An 18,364-nucleotide genomic window follows, 5' to 3' on the forward strand; every position below is an offset into this window, starting at 1 on the left:
AAATTATGTGTGTGTGGGGGGGGCGCTCATTCATTTATAAATATCATATATTACACAAATACTACATTTTTCTACATCTTTTAAAACATCTCTTGAAGTGTTAATTGACCGATATTAAAATTATCCCTTACACACCCCATGCTATTTTAGATGATGCAGATATGTATATCACACACAAAAAACGCACAATATTTAATTACAGCGCCTACAGTATATTCCACCCTCAGCCGAAGCAATTAAACTCCCCTTCCTTCCCAAAACTTGGGAGCTGTTGTTGACCTTTGACGCAGATGCGGAGGGAACTTGCATGATGACATGAAAGTCACAGATTTCTGTCTAAACGGGAGGTTGCAACAGGGACAGTGAAAGTACAGATAAAGAAGCTCCTCTATGAAAGAACGTTCTGAAGTTTAGAGTTCTAAGGTAGTGTCTGCTGCCACGTTCTTTTTCTGCTGGAACCTCAAAAAAGATGCGTGTTGGAGCAGACTCGGTCTTTGTTTTATCGTGATTTCATCATGCTATATGTGCGATTACGTTTGTAACACATACTGTGAGGTTGTAGCGATTACTTTCACAAAATGTTTTAAGATTAGGTCCCTTAGCATTCTTCTAATAATATACCTAAATGCTCTCGTAGTTAGGTTAAGTTCTGTTAGCATTAAAATAATATCGCTAAATGCTTTCTAAAGTACCTGTACATTCATTCCCACTAATCATAAACTTGCATTTCTCTCGTCCTTATCATCCTCCTAGCAGCAAATTTGACGCTTATTCTTACTGCTGACACGTGCGTGGCACCAGACTCGGCCATATTCTAAATACTTGCAGCTACTTCTCCTCATAAACAAAATGAGGGAATGTAATATAGCTATACTGTTCATATTCTGTGAATTTATCCTTAATGTTGTGAGTTGTCTACATTTTCACTCTTCACTGCAAACAAATTATGCAAAATAGTTTACCTAATGTAAGGCGGCTGATGGCAGTGGCAGGAAGGGCTCAGCCCCCCTGGCCCCTGCCTGGGTAATACTGAATATAATTGTAAAGATTAGTGTGAGAATTCCAGGTAGGAATGTATTCTGAATTTTCACAGGCTCCTCTCTAGCTACGGGCCTGTATTTACATTTGCTTCTTGTATGTGGTTGCCCACCCTTTGCGCCGTCCCTGCAACTTCTACCCACCCGGTCGAAAACTTTTGGCGCAGCCGGTTGGTTGTTTTTCCCTGACAGGAGTTTTTCCACAGAGAAAATAAACTCTTAAAATCTGTTTTGTAGTAAGAGCAGCTACTTATTGCTGCGAAGTATGACACTATAGCATTTTCAGGTGTTGCCGAAAATGATTTTTGATTCGAATGCACTGGCAAAATTGTTGGATTTTTTTTAATGTTTTTTTTTTGTATGACTCAAGAACTTGCGAAATTGAATGATAAGGGGAGTACGTCAAGTTCCGAGTGACACCGAAGAAAAAGAGAGATAACAGGTAAGATTTTTAGTGGTAATGTTGAAAATAATAATTATTGTTTTGTTATATGATAGTGATAACACATTCATAATGAAATACAGGCGGATGTCTAGGCAAGCGAGTTGTGAAAATATGATGCCCGAAGTAATCCTACACCCCTGTGGAACAAGAATGTAAGTTTGTGTTTTTGAGTATTTACAGCATCACTTTATTTGTAGTATATATGTACAAACTTAATTTTATTTGGTTTTTGCGATTCAGCTTACGATATTGTCAACATATTTTTAAGTCTAATTTTGCATTGTCAACTCAAACAAGGATTGTAGAATAGTGTGTACTTACGATAGTAGCTGCACATGTCGTTTACCCGTCATCTGTCGGCGGCACGTTGTACTTCGTTGGGAAGCCGCCATATCGGTGAGTACGATAACCTATAAGGTAAAAAGTGATAATTTTGGCTGCTATGTTTTAACGTTTCACGATATATTTTGATACATTATTGTGAGTTATTGTACACTAATCATTTCTAAGGTATGCTGTGCTAGTATTTCAAAGTAATATTTCGTATTTTGTTGTTGTTGACCAATCAATAGTATCTGTATTGCCGGTGTTAATTTCAACCCCGGCATATATGTAGTAGGTGGCCAGTCTTCAATAGTTGTGAATAAGAAAGATAAAACGTGAATTGCATCATTCATAGGTGCTTCATAAGTGTAGAACGCTCTCTTTATATGTATGTATATTATTTGCTTGTTGAATGAACTACATTGGCCGCCTCGTGTTGTCCACCATTATCTCGTAGGAGTGCCTGCATACTACGATTTATTCAGTCGTTCCGGTAAATGTTATTTTGTTTTCTAACCATGTTTGATTTTTGTGCGCATACTGTAATAGCAGTAAAGTATGTAAGTAGGCAAAAGACATGTTCAACCGTATTATGCTAATTGTGAGAAATTAATGTTGAGATATCAAAGGAAAATACTAACATGACGATTTTTCGTTTCGAATTAGTGCATAGTCAACTTAGTCTTGTGATATGTTGCCTCGAAACTCTGTGAAAGTAATAATTTCGTTTGGGATATGCCGGCATGGCAAATATACAAATAACTAATTTCATATGATCAGATGCTCCTTGTCGGCAGTGCGATAGATTTGCCGGTATGGCAAAAAAAAAAAAGTGCAAGTACTCAAATTTCACATGATCATGTGTGCAAATATGAGTTGTCTTGTTCTTTGTATGTGGCTTCTCATTCGAACATTACTGGAATGACGTTTCATACTGACATGTGTTTATGAGCCAAGAGCCATGTCTGTTTTGTGTATAATCGCACCGTATAAATGTAGTTTTTGATGGAGGGTCATGTATATTTCGTTACCAGTTGTATGAGCCGGAGACACATTAAACTCGGTTATTTTCATAAAAATCATTTCTACTTACCTCATATGCATACCGGAACATTTTTCAAGCTGGGATAACTTTTTTCCATGAAAAAAGCGTTATTTTTAACATTATAATCATTTATTGGTCGTTGCTAATTCGGCGGGCAAATCTTGACTCACGTTGTATATCGGCAGCTGATGTGCAGTGTTTCCAAACTTATGAACCGATAAATGCTGCACAAACTATTCACAAAAGGTTTTTAAGCGAAAATTGAGGCTAGACTCTACTTTACGTCCTTATCTGCATGGTGATTACTTCTTTGCAATCGTGGTGCGGCACCCGGCATCTCTTCTGGTAAGTACCTTTTCCTTTTTACACTTTCTGTTCACGATAGCCCCACTATCCATTCACGGGGTCGAGGTATGCCTACGAGGTTAGGTTCCATTAGCACTCATTTCACCCCTAAATATGTGCTTCATCATCTAAAAAATTCCTCAGTACGTTCAATTACGCATATCCGGACAACATCGGTTTTTCTCGATTTACTCCTTCAGGAAATTTTTCCTCGCTTTGGGATTTACGTTGTTGAATTCCTTATAAAATAAGCTTTCCAACGATATATGACACGTATTCCTTAGGAAAAGGACTTAAACTAGAGTCTTAACTTAAATTGGAATAAAAAAAACCTGCTCACACATCATCTTGTAAAACTACCGCGTGGTTGCTACACTGACAGGGGGTTACATAATCGAACGCACGGAACATTTGATTCACGTAGTCGACGGTATTGGCGTCATGAGCTATCGTACAACGGAGATGCATGAATCACTTAAAATACCTTACTTACAGGCCAAATAAGTTGCACGATTCGAAAAAACAGTTTCCCCGGCTTCCGAAAGTCCTCAAGAACGCAATTCCGTAAGTACTTTCTCGTCTTTTCTCCTGTACATTTGAAGAAATCCGCCTCCGACATATACAATCGTTATCTCACATAGTGTGTAACTTTTTATGCCCAAGCTATGTTACTAAACAAGTGTAGAAATATCATTTTTAAGGGAACGACTTAGATGACCGGACCCCTCTTAGATTTTCTTTATATTTGGCATACTCTCTAATTGAGGCCTCCTAATCACGAATCTGAAGTTAAAAGTTGTTGGAAACTTCTAGAAATTGCAAAATAATTGCGAACCATTGTTTAAAGTGGAATCAGAAATACTGCATTATGTGTATTCTCTGGAAATCAAACCTGGGTCCACTTGATTACATAGCGACAGTGTTAACACTATACCAAGAGGAGGATGTAAATAGTATTGAAATATTGTACAGAGTAGTTACATTATGTGGTACTATTATAGTATGGGGGAGACACCTATAAATCATATTTCGCACTTTTTACATTGCTAACGTACTATTTTGGAATGCGGAACATTTCGTAAGGTGAAATAATGCATTTCTAACTAAGATAATGTCTATTTTTTACATTTACGAGTACTTACTGTTGCTTGTTATTTCAATTCTGTAACACAGTATGGCGGGCGATAGCGTACTGGTTCAGGGTGCTTTGTGTGAGTGTTTTGTCGGTTTATGCAGTGTTGCAACCTCGTTCATCGGAAAATACCTACTTTCGTGCCCAGATTTGAAATTATGTTAATACCTCGCAAACCATTGACGTTAGCACCAAAAACCATTCACGTTAGCCCCACAAACCATTTTCCGTAAAGTAGGTTAGGCAAGCATTGTTAAAAATAAAAAAAAAATACTCAACACGTCACGTTCTAGTGAAAACACTGTGAGTTTCAAACACTGACTATGGGGTTATGTTATCTTAACAGACGGAACATTGTGCTCTCATGCAGAAAGCAAAAGGGGGCAGCAGAAACAGCGAGTCGGATAGAAATTTTCGCAGAAAACAATATCTATTCGCATGAAAATGGATCAAAAGTACATTCACGAACTTCCACAACGCTACAGAAAATGATTTCCGTAAGTACTTCCTCCTGTAAAATTGAAGAAATCCATCTCCCCTGTACTATAATGTTACCCTTATTTTAAGTACAGTTATTGATTTTATTTCATATCATTTGCGCTACTCGTGAAATTTATAATTTTCTTGCACGTAACACATGGAAATGTTAAAAATTGCTAGTGTTAATTAAAAAGCATGAAGCCTGCACAGTACTTTAACATTGAGTAGAGTGATCCATTGAAAGGGAGTGACATCAAATTTATATTTTTTCTTGCCTGTAAGGTTAAGATTGAAGAATTGTTGATTAAGATTGACAGTAACAAGTCTCAAACAGGCACAGTAATGTTCAGTTTGATTGATATCCAAATCTTTTAGCTTACTTGCTCTAGTAACTGCTGTGCTTGTGTAGTACTTGCACATTTTTTTTTAATGTTTCCTTTTGGAGAGAGGATGTAATATTTTTGAAAGTGATCTATAGTATGCAGGAAAAAAAGATGGTGGAAACTACAACACAAATGTTCAACTTAACATGAAGGTTGTGCTTCCTTTCCTTACCTTCGACTATCGTATTTTACACAATACTTTTTCTGCATTATTGGAGAGTACCCACTGTACCTGATTTAGAGGCTTAAGGTGTTTCATTGATCACACTAAGATAAATACTATTTGGAGTTGTGGAATTAACATTCGAGCCTCGATCAAAAGTTTCTGGCAGTCAGATTTATGTCTTTTTTCAAATAAGAATGTGGTCACCATTACTTTCCTTCTGTAGCTTCCAAAGTATCTTTTCAATTTTTAAATCTGTGCACTTAGACACAAAAGATATATTCTTGTTAACATAGCAATCAACACATGGTTAACATTTTGTAACATACTACACACACTCATAGCTAGGGTATAGAAGTTGATGAAGAAAAAAATTATCTCTTTTTCTGGACCTTGAAGAAAATGCCAAACCTGATATTGGTCAGTTTTCCTTCAGTTAGAACCTGATATGGTTGTTATTGTGCATTTTCAAGTTGTGTGGCTTTAGGTAATTTTCAATATTTTTGCAATTTTGCATTTTAATAATTTCTTAGGTTTCATTTTGCTCCTTCCCTGTTGTTTCATTATTTTTGAATCTCTCTACTAGCCTAATTTATATATTGAAATTTCCTAACATTGTCTTTTTAGCAAGAGTGCTATTAGTTGAAAAATAATGGTCAGTACAGAAGTACAATTGTTACTTTTAACTGGAATATTTTATTTATTTATTTCAGAAATTGAAGGCAACAGGTATATTACCCATTTATCACGTTCATTATACAATAATTTGTTATAACATTATTGATTTATTGTACAGATCAATGTATATAGACAGAGCACGGGATTCCATTTGAGGAGTTTGTACTTTGGGTGTCTTTAAGAATTTACTTTGGGTTTGTTCTATTTTCTTTATATCTTACTGGGTTTGAGGGTGCCACACTATGCTTGTGTGTTCAATTTTTGCTCTAACGTAAGCATTATAGAGCATCATTAAGCTTCCAAGAATTTTGAACACACTGCATGTACGCATTATAAATCCCAGAAGTCTGTAAGCCTTGTTTGTTATGAAGTTAACATGCCTGTGAAATGTAAGTTTAGAGAATCAAACAGAACTCCTAGATCTTTGATTGTTTCAACCCGTTATAATTTTTGTTTATTTGTACAATATCCATATTTTATTGATGCAGTGTTTCGAGTATATGCCATTTGGTAACATTTTTCGCTGTTTAAGATTAGTTTGTTGGTTTCGCACCATTCCACAAGACTGTTTATGTCTGCTTGTAACTCGGTGCAGCCACTGTAACTGCAAATTCTTTTGTATATTTTTAAATTGTTCGCAAAAAGTAATTTACCCGATTGATTTAGGTGTTCGTGAAGATCATTTATGTACATGAGAAAGAATAAGGGACCGAGGTTAGAACCTTGGAGAACTCCGGATGTAGCTTCAAATTCATCGGAAGTATTGCCCTGAAACGTGACGTACTGTTTGCAGTTTATTAAGTAGGTTTGACACAATTGTAACATTGAATTTGATTTTTTCGGTTTAAGAGTTTTTATGGCATCTTTGATTTCTTTAAGACTAATATCTGATAGTTTATTTTATTGATTTCACTGTAAGATTGAATATTCAGCATCTTATTTTTTCATCATCCTGCCGGTACACCGATTGAAAATATTTAAGCAAACTCTGTTGTTACTTCTATTGTCAGAAAGTACCTTGATATTGAAAAGGTGGTTGGGGTAAGTTGGGCATAGGTAATAAAGGGGTCCTGATTGTGATACAAAAGTAAATGTGCATAGTGGTTTGGATTGCGCTCTAAACTGTAGGCCCAGTCCCAATTAACTTATTTGTGCATATAGTGGGCTTGAAAACAAAAGCCCACCCAATGCCCAATAATGCACTGTGGTTGAAGTTTGAGAATGCTGTCACCACCTCAATACTGGCACAGGGTAGATGAGACTTTATCCAGGCAACACATAATTTGCCACGATCATTTTTCTGCTTCAATTTCTTTGCCCAGTCATGGACACTTCTGCATTGAGTCCGTGACTGTCTTATACCTGATAGTGACTTGTCTGATAACCGATAGTAGCTGATAGATAATCTTAAGTCTGTCATTATAATATATTCGCTATTCAAAGATTTTTAAACATACCGTATAAACTTCCTGAACATGCTTTCACATCATGTTCATCCATGCTAACATTTAGTTCATTCTTTTGGAGGCATGTACGTGACTAGTTTACCTGTCCTATGCGAGATACTTACTTGCCTGAAATGGGGAGGGGCTCAGAAAAATTCAAGGAAACACTTTGTTTTTTGAATGTGTGCTTCCTTTGTTGTTTTTGTAGCTGCAGTTATGTAATAATTACAAAAGTAGCCATCATTGATACAAAAAAATTAGAACCAGTTATTTCAGGAGTGTCACACATATTTTATCATTCACTAAACCACATAGAAATCGATTAATGTTTCATCATGCTTTTTTTTGTTAGTACAAGTGAATTTATGTAATAATTATAACAAATACAAAGTTACCATAATTAAAGACTGCTCAGAATACGCTGATAATTTCTCTAATATGCTGAACACACCTTTTGTTAAATTAGATCATCTAGAATTATGTTCATTTAAAGTTGACTCAATGTAGATACTTGTCAAATTTTGCAGTTTTGCCTGGATAGGGATTGTAATGTCCTAGGTGGGTAGATTATTCTATAGCAAAGGGAATACGTGCTTAAGGCTGTGGACAAGAAAACTATACCATATCCCAGTAATTACTAAAGTTGCTACTTTGGAAGCACGTGACACATTGTAACGTGTCGCTTTAGTCTCTCAAGAGAACCACACCGGGAAATAAATATGAGGCAAAATTGAACACGTACACCGTTAGATAATCCACGAAGTAACTTCGTTAGTACCAATTATTTAACATTAATCAGACGAAGCATCTCTCTTAATCAAAAATTCACAACCCCCTCAAGAAATACTTCATGTATGTATGTATGTATGTATGCTATGCATGTATTGTGCTTCCAATACTTTACTTTTAAGGTCCAAATGAAAACCCATTGAAAATCATGAACGCTAATATTAGATCTTTGTAGAAGAATTCTTGTATGAACAAACGACAAATTCTAATTTCATTTTATGTAACATTTGTTGTTTGTAAAGGTTTTAACAAAGGTAACAATTAGAAAACAACTTGTTGATGGCACAGCGTCAAATTTGCAATTTCAAAAAGGGTACTCTGTAAACTAATTAATTATATCAACAATACCCCACAATGGATAGCACGTAAAAATATAACTTCTATTTGTCTACAATATACATTTAGATGGTTGGGTTTCATTAATTCATTCATGTACTTGCTACCTTGAGCTATCATTAATGTAGATGCATTATTCTTGCCATTATTCTCTACTTTCCCTCTTATTCTCCTTCTCTCATTAATCCTCAAACTTTCAAAGCTACGCAGCCTACTCCTAACCTTCCCATTAAGGTACATCCATTTGCGTAGTTTGTGCTTAATGCTTCGTAATCACCAATATGAAGTTACTTGAAACTAGCTTCATTTGAATCAACTGATGCTCTTTAATTAATGAAAGGTTTAAAATAATGGAGGTTATTAGCTTACTTGGCTTTCATTACTGGTCAGATGCCTTTTTTGAGTTTTCCATGCAAAAATGTTCATTTAATTTATCAAGAGATTTAAACTAGGCATCAAATACAATTTTTTGGAGAACTCCGATTATTCATTTGTTAAGTATTTATCATCTTACGACACACAAACTACAATCTTGTGATTTTTAGCAGTTTGTTCATTTGACAAACGTATGTAATCGCAACTACTTGTCATTTTGTGCTATCCACGTCAATAAAACACAATCACTGCACTGTTTGAATGGGTACATACCTCGTTCACTATTAGATTCCCTGGTAGCCCTTGTGCACCATCAGGATAGTTTCTTGGAAGTCTTTGCTAGTGACGTCACTGTCTGCTTCATTCCACTTCATTCTCTCGTCGAACGTTCTCGTACAATTGGGAGGCATACGAAATAGAATGGGTCACCAAAAAAACAAGTTTGGGTAGATCCGTGCACTTCCATGCAAATGTCCAATACTTGCTATCACTGTAGCAATCTATCGACGACGTTTTCCATCCTTGCAATGTAAACAATCCTTTTGCATTCTTACCGACAACTAGCATGTAACACGGCTAGCAATGACTTGTAAGTCGTTCCAAACTCGTGACTATTCACTTGCACACTTAAACCTCGTATATGCAATTTTCCATAAAAAGGATAATCAAACGAAACCTTCAAACTGTCTTAATTACCCACGAAGAAACATAGTATTGCGTTTGTCAAAACTTGCCACGTACCTTCTTCCTTAGTGCCAACATCACTTGAATAAGGTCTTGTGTGTTACGTAATGATACTCAGAGGCAATATACCAGCACCACTCCTTCCGAACGAACATGGCCTTGCCCGTTTCATGTCAGAACACTGGCGATAGGGAGAGAGTTCCTTCCATTGCATCTGGGTAAAATATAGCATGTGTGTGTGTGTTGCTTGAATGATTGTGCTGGCTGCAGAAGCGGAAAATTGCTGATTGCCCACTATGTCCCTCTATCGGACAATTCCGCAATTATAACAAAAACAAAGATGCAATGCGTGCGAAATTGAGGTGATGAGGACTTGTGGCGTATTCCTACAGTAGTAGAATGATACTTTTTGTATATTTTTAATGAACGTTGAGAAATACGTCACAGGTTGTACTCAGTTTTAACCAATGTTAATTTGATGATGCCTTCAGCTTTACTTTCTGTTGAGAGGCCTCCAGTACTCGTAAATGTATGATGGTTATAATTGGCTTATCTGGAATGCGAAGTCAAAGACATCCAGGGCAACCATGAGTTATAAAGAACCTTTTATGCGAGTTCACCAGTTTTTGTTCAATGTGCATGCTCTATGTAGCCTATCGAAGAGTAGTGGCTAATCGACGATGCCATTGCTACCTCGTGTGCATGGTCCCAAGTCTGACATCGTACTGTGTGCGAGAGTTACCTAACTTTCTCCACAGATGGATGGCATTCAGTGATCAGAACGCTACATTTTAAAAGTAGCTTCGCTACAGCTACATTTACTAAAAAGTAGCTCGCTATGCTACTCCTGTGCGCTTCTTGAAATAACCCTATGGATATTCTAGAGAATGCCATAGTATGATAGTTGTGTTTACTGGAAAATAGATTGTTTTTTATCATCATGATCCTCATCATTTGATAATTTTGAAAACAGTGTTACTTGAGTGCTTGAGAATAAGTGCCATACGAATTCAAATTTAATATAAGAGTATTGCAATTAGCGTGTTACCCAAATTAATGAATAGAACTGTACACAAATAAAAGTTGGTAGGATTATTTAAATTTTGTACTTACATCAACATATTTTTTTGAGAATAAATGTTCTCGCATTTCTGTCCATTCGGCTTTTCCGAGAGTCAATTTTACTATGGGTACAGAGAAAGATCATGTGGGACAGTTTTACCATCTGCGGAGATTTAAATAATGAAACAATGGAAGAAGGAACAATAATTGGAGGGTAACCTATGCTTTGAAATAATCATTTTTGTTATTAAATATTCCTGCTGCCTACATGAAACGAGGTCTTACATGTGTGCATGTTCTCATTAAGTCGCATAAAAATATTTCTCTCACGGACTACTTTTTAAAAATTAATTGGAATTTATCATATGTATAGACATTAACAATAACTTGTTATGCAAAAGGAGAATAACACCAAAAAATGTGATATTTATAAATGTTATCTTCGTAGCCCTTAAAAAGAATATTAGTTGAGGGGGGGGGGTTGTTTCCTCGAACCTTGTTGATAGCTGGGGCATGTTTCTATGATATAAATAAGAAACAGGTAAAGCGATGCTTTACATAAGCTTTCTTGTTGGGAATGTTTCCCTGAAGACACATCAGATATTAGTCACCCTGTAATCAAGGGTCCCCAGGTTCAATATCCGGTGGAGGCACACACTGGTTTGAATCCACTTTCGATTAGCTTATCTGCATAAAGTGGATTCTTAAACAAAAACTAGGAAAGATGCTTAGTTGGGATAATGGGATGCTCCTGTTCCTCCATTCCCAACACTGTTCATCATCATTCATCATTTTCCTCATTCTCTCAATTAACTATAATTGGCAGAAAGTGATTATAGATAAGAAAATTATTAAATAAACCATTCCTCCTCATTTTCATGATTAGCGAAATTTACAGAGAAGCGATGTAAAAATAGGAAAAATACATAAATTTGGAAACTGTATGTTAACTAAACAAAATTGTAGTTTCTGCAGGAAAGTCAATAACTCGTACGTACTTTTTACAATATCATAAAATATATTGAGGAAACTGATGTGTAAACCCTGTGACTGTGACCAGTTATTGTCACAACCCAAGTGTTCTAAGAGTATTGTAATTTTAAAATTTGTGAAAAAATAATATAACGAAAATAATTGTAATTCCAGAAAGTGGATGTCTATCGTTCTTGTAACAATAATTTATTGTGGGTGAGACCCTATTTACTGACAATGATCAATGCTGTTTACGTACTGACCCATAGATTGCTGGCACTATTGTTTTGTCATTGTAGTGGAGAATGGATTGCTCGCTTTTGCACTGCAAGTTCTTTTTTACACAGTTACTAATAACATTTTGCTACCTCTTACACCATGGATATCCACAGGATTTGTTCCAGAGATGTCACAAGAGTCATGTTTCTTGCCTCAGTGATGCAGCTAAAAAACGTAGCTGTTAGCCTGAATATATTTATATACGTCACTTATCTTTTAGGAACTTTTCTAACGTTGGAAGTGGCCCCGGTGCCCACCCAGCGTCGAATGACATGGGTATCTGGGGGAAACCCTGGGGGGTAAAGGCGGTCAGGGGTGTGATGCTGATCACATCACCCCCACTCATGACCGGATCAGAAAAGCGTAGGGCGTTACCCCCACACCCCCTATACGCCTTCATGGCATGGTGCTAAGCACAGGGGAACACTTTACTTTTTTTTTGTAGAAATATCTACAATCTGCAATGTCAAGATATTTAAAATATACATTATCCGTATTTCCATGTAATATTAGACTTTGTATTTATGAACCGCCTGCAAAGTGTTATTGTTGCTTTTTTTCTTACGCTGTTGCCACATTCAAAATTTGCCTCAAAATGCTGAGAAGAAATGTAGCTGTAGCAAAATTTTCACTACACCTACAAATTTCAGACCGCTGAGCATGATTATCTGCATACTGCAGAGCCATCAGTTGTTTGCCAAGCGAAGTATGAAAGAAAAGCAGGACAAATCTTGCAGAAAAGCCAGGGGCAGATATGATGGATTTTATGACTGCTGTTTTTATGTGAAAAGGGACAAAAGCATTGGCATGAAAGAAAACCATCACATGTCTTGTCTTCTAATAATTGAGGCACTTGAGAGTAAAACGTGATAACCCACACTTCATTTAAAATTGAGTTAACATTGGATTCACTTGCGCAGTCTCCAGTTGCTGTACAATAGTGAATGAAGTTCCTGATAGAAACACATGGGAACATCTGGGTGGCCCATAAGCCACAATGTAATGCATGTACTCTCACCTGCTTTTTCTCGATTTCTTACTTTTGTGGTTATCAAATTTTACTCTGAGCCACTCAGAAACTGTTTGGATACTAGTTTATTTGCTAACTGTGTAACACCATGTGTTCATGATAATTTTAATAATATGTCTGCTGTAATCTGCAGCTACGGAAACTGTATTGAGTGAAAATAACCCAATTATTGTATCGAAACGGCAAGAGAAAATTAGAGATCGTTAGAAATTGGCTACCTAGCACAGACTGGCACAACATTATAGTGTAGTGTATAACCCAAGTAGGACATTCTTGCACACATTTTTATGAATTGTTTGTTTTTGTGTGTGTGTGTGTGTGTAATGGATCCTTTCTTGTAGTATTCATATATTTTTCTCTTTATTTTCAGTGACAAGCCTACAACATGCCAGGTGCTAACAGTGTTGGTACTTTTAAAATCTTTGTGGGGAACTTAACAGAAAGTACAAACTCGGCAGATGTGAAACCTCTTTTTGAGAAGTATGGCAAAGTAGTTGAATGTGATGTAGTGAAGAATTATGGCTTCGTTGTAAGTACCTTTTTAGGATGTTGAATAACAATGTTATATATTTATTAATTCACTGTGAGTATGCATGTCGGGTAGATAATTGCATCTAGTGTAAGAATTTTTTTTATTCCATGAAATGCATTGTTAAAATGAGGAAAGCTTATCATGTCATGGTTAAGTGAAAACTGATAATGTGCAATCTTTCAAGTATTAGGGAACCTTTAGCTGGCCAGGAAGATTTTATCTTGAAGTATCTCGGGTGAAATGTGTTGCAGCATTTTAGTAGCAAGTAACAAAGATTTATGGCAGCAGGTGAAAATAGCCGTAGTGGTGCAGTGATGCCACTCACTAACTTTTAAATAAAGGCACACTTTGGATTGAATTGAGATGCTTTGAAAATTTCAACATGGGAGAGAGAGAGGGGTTAAATTGTAAAAATGTAGTAAAATGTTACAAATGCAGGTCTGTGAAAATACCTTACCTTAAAAATGAAGTATGTCAATCATTCCTACTCTGCAAGATGTTAAATAAACACTATTGTTTTAGAATTTTCAGTTAATACAATGTAAGACTCTTTTTGCAAATTGTTAATATGTATCAATATTTGCTTGGAACATAGTTCTAAATATTTTGACCAATTTTCCTTGCATGTAATTTAGAATTTTTCCTCTTCTCTTATAAGAATTAATATTACAAGACTGCATGTACACATATACCATTAGAAGCTTTTGTTTTTTGAAATTGGAGTCTTAGAACTTCAGTGTGATAACTGGGAACCGTAAAATAGAGAATTTTATTTGCCATGATATTTCAAAATTCACTTTGTGTACAAAAATTAGCCTTTAAACACCAAGGCCAATTTTCCCTGTATAGGCCCTAACACTGAGTGTTTTCAGAGGAAAATTGAAAATTACTCAAGGTTTTAAGTAAATGTTTATATCTTGGAAATTATAAATTCTAGAGTTGCAATTCATACCTAGTTTGTTCAGTACAGATTGCGCTGAAAGCCTGATGAAGAGAAAAAAAAACATTCATTGATTGAGTAGAAGAAGAAGAAAGTAACCTTACTTTTTTAATGAAATTGTAACTTTATTGGGCCCTGATGTAGATAATGTTGTGATGTTAAAAAAAGAATACCTCCATGTTGCCTGATGTTTGTTCCATTCTCATGGCAAGAATTACACACTTGCTGCTGATTTCTGAAAGAAAATACATATATTCTAATATAAAAGCTGTGCTTGTTTTCGGGGAGAAATTTAAATTCCAGTTTCCCTCAAATATAGCCCGAATCAAATTAGACTACTAATTATGAGAGACATACTTCAAGGCTTACATAGCACTCAAAACATGTATCAGAGTATACTCCAAAAGTCTGAAAATGTTCCATTTGACATATGTTGCATCCAGGCGTTTTGAGGGTTAAATATATTAATTAGATTTTCCATTTAGAAATACTGTGTGGGGGTTGGTTTACCTGTTTGCATGCTTAAAATGTGAAAAGTGATGTGGCCACCAAAAAAGATATGTATACAGAATGATGTAGCTCATCTTGTGACTCTTTTCCAGCACATGGAAGATGAATCTTCAGGGAGGGATGCCATTCAAAACTTGAATGGCTACTTGGTAAATGGCCAGCCAATGAAGGTTGAAGAAGCCACAAGCAGGAAGGGACCACAAACACCAACAACAAAAATATTTGTTGGCAATCTTACTGATAAGACAAAGGCTGATGAAATCCGAAAATTGTTTGTAAAGTTTGGAACAGTTGTAGAGTGTGACATAGTGAGGAACTATGGATTTGTGGTAGGTTATTCTTTGCATTAACTTTAATGCAGTTGTATTTTTTAGATATTGGTAGCAAGTTAATAGTAATGGGTGGCTACTCACGGGGAATTCCTTGAATTATGCATAAATTCTAAGTGAATTTTTCTCCGTAGGCGTGAAAAATTGCAACTTTTATTAATCCAAATCCCATTGAATTTATGCATATTTATTAATGCCCTTAAGCCAATTTTTCAGTTTATTTTTTTTATGGAGGAAGGAAAAGAAATGAAAGCTGCGTGGAGAATAAAACCGAATTCTCTCAGTTCATTTGCATTGTTACTGTTCTTTGCAGAACAATCTATCTGACAGACGGAAGATTATTGCAAGATATCTTGAAGTTGAGATTGAAATTCTCATACAATTAACAAATGTTTTCACAGATTAATATATCCCATAACATCTGTGACTTACCGAATTGAATTCAAATTTGTAGATATATTTGAATCGCACAGACCCTTTATATTGTTAATATATTTGTGTGTGTCTGTGTATGTGGGTGGTGAAAGGAGGTAATTCGTAAGGCTGAAATAGAGGAAACATCTGCTTTTACCCTTGAATTTTTGTAAAATTTGCCTTGAAAACCAGGAATTATACTCCTAATTTTATCAAGGTCCTAGAGTAAGTACCTTGTAGTAGTTTCCATTAAAAAAAACAGGTGATTTTTTTTATTTTAAGGGAACGGTTGTGCACATTCTTAGGGCTGAACTGATGCCAATGCCGATACCTATTCTTGAAATTTGTAAGAATTTAAAAAAATGTTCAAAATATTGATTAGTATTAGTGTGCAAGTATCTCACTCACATTTGCATCAACTTGCTTTGAAATATGAAAATTAAAGCAGAATATGACCTTGTTATGAGATAGTCTATTTTTCCTACAATACGGATGCAAAAATCAATGGAAACTTTGAATTTTGTATAATTTTCAGGATAATTACACTCTGCAAAAGTGTCACGTGACATTTTTGTGGGCCCTATGAAAGACCGAATTGCTGGAAAGTATATTTCTCTAATGTCATTGGAATGTTGGGAGCTAACGCTTCCATGTTTTGCTTCCATGTTTTGGTGGACTTGCCTGTTAGTTATATGCTACTGCTTATAGATCCTTCTTGATTTCCAAATAAAATGGAATGTTTTTGCATTTATAAGTCATGAATTGCATTAGTGTTACTGCAAGTATTAAAAGTGCTAATTATTTTCTCAAATTTTTAAAAATTACCTTTACATTTTTTTCCTGTATTTTAAACACCTTTCTTGAGCTTATGCACATTTTTACACAGTGTGAACTATGAATGAACATATTTGATGTCTAGATCATTGTTTACAAAATGTGCAGTTTGTGGTTGCAATTCATGCTTAATATGTACCAGAATGTACACAAGGGTGTGGGAAATTTGACTGATTTCCAGTAGGGATGGGACGAAGCTGAAAATTTACCGATGCCGATGTACTCGCCAATAATTTTTGGAACCGATACCGATATTTAACCAATTCCGATACATAAGATTATTAAACAGAAATGGAATGTTATTTCAGCGTGACAAAAATAAATTTACTATTAACATTTCTATTGCATATCATATGTATATACATATATATTATCAAGAGATACGAATGTGCATTTGCATCTACAGTGGTTATGTGAACCTTCAAGAAGAACATTGATTCTCAAGATATTTAACATTAGTACACAAGCAGTTCTTTGAAATGCAAAATAAATTCCTGTCCATAATGTTGGAAATTTAAGGCTGCCAGATTCAACTTCAGAAACACGAGTTTTGGAAGCACTTCTGGAAGTAACCTACTTCTTCTCTTATTGCAAATCTGTCCAGCAACACTGAATACTGATGCAACAGGTATGCCCAAGTATTTTCTGACCACTTGCTTCAGGTTTGGATACTAATTTTTGAATTTCCAATACAACAGCAAATCCTGGTCACGTGGAATAATTGGTTCAGCAATGTACGGTTTTATTTCTGATTTTGAGGTAGGATCCTCTGAATACGAGTTTGCAATAATTAACTCATCTTACAAAACTAAAATATAAAACTTATTAGAAACACTAGTATTATCTGTACCGGTATAAATATCAGATTTTTGTCAATGCCGATATGTCAATTTCTGCCAATTTTCATACATCTGTAATTGGCTTCGGCACATCCCATCATTATATTCTTCACATATTTAGTATTCTTATTTAAACCTTTCATGCATAAGAAGGGCCTATTATGTACATTGTGTGATCACTGGCTTGTGGAGGGTTGGCTCCTGTTCCTTACTTTTGTTATGGCACACCATTATGCAATACTTACCCTCCCTCTCCCTAGAGGCACATAATTTTGGTAAATGAAACTAAGTTTCGGTTCAACAACCGAGTCAATTTTGGGTTCAAAAGCGGTAAATAAAATGAAATTTTGGTGTTATAGCGGTGAAAAATCAGATCAAAAGTGGTATATAAAATGACATTTTGGTTTTAAAATTGTGATGTATAATCCTAAATTTGATTTAAAAACTATACTTACTACACACAAGTAACATTTCACTTCTAATAATACATTTATGTAGTTATCAGAGTATTAAGCTTATTTCTATGTAAAGGAGTCAATTTTTGCTTCTGCAATATTATCAGCAGAATTAATCAATTTTCTGTGAATTGCATAACTCGCAGGATAATTGAGACCTATGAAGGTGTCTTGTCAGTAAATAAACCTTAAATTTCGTGTTGTAAGAGTTTATTTCGCATTTTGCAGTTCATTTCACATTATTTCGTGACAAAACAAATTGTAGCAAAATGCATCTCACACCCTTCAAAAACATGAAAAATTAACACTACAATGTGTTCTTTAAAATTTCGTTTTCTTGTCAGAAATGAAATATGTGGGCCCCTTGCAATACTGGTAACAAATTTAAAGGCTATAACCACTGTTTTTTAAATGTTCAGTTTTTCCTGTTATTTCTAAAATGCAAAAGTGGGATATATGGGGTGCCTAGAAACACCCAAATGTCAACTTTCCTTCCATGTAGTTCAC

At 35.4% G+C, this 18,364-nt stretch overlaps 1 protein-coding gene across 12 annotated transcripts in view; it reads left to right on the forward strand.

Moving 5' to 3' along the window:
• The first annotated feature begins 1,361 nt into the window (after window positions 1-1,361).
• Window positions 1,362-18,364, forward strand: part of lark (RNA-binding protein lark) — a 94,616-nt gene continuing 77,613 nt past the window's right edge. For 4 of the 12 annotated variants that reach the window (XM_083141483.1, XM_083141481.1, XM_083141482.1 and 1 more), the window contains exons 1-3: window positions 1,725-1,878; window positions 13,375-13,533; window positions 15,079-15,315. In XM_083141483.1, the coding sequence (XP_082997609.1) occupies window positions 13,390-13,533; window positions 15,079-15,315 (381 nt within the window). In that variant the 5' untranslated portion in view covers window positions 1,725-1,878; window positions 13,375-13,389. Of the gene's footprint in view, window positions 1,480-1,723; window positions 1,993-2,278; window positions 2,300-13,374; window positions 13,534-15,078; window positions 15,316-18,364 lie in introns of those variants that run through there. The other 8 variants (XM_083141479.1, XM_083141472.1, XM_083141480.1 and 5 more) reach the window with 6 other exon arrangements.

The sequence above is a fragment of the Lepisma saccharinum genome, chromosome 20 (assembly GCF_977018435.1).
Source record: "Lepisma saccharinum chromosome 20, izLepSacc3.1, whole genome shotgun sequence".
NCBI classification, from domain to species: Eukaryota; Metazoa; Arthropoda; class Insecta; order Zygentoma; family Lepismatidae; genus Lepisma; species Lepisma saccharinum.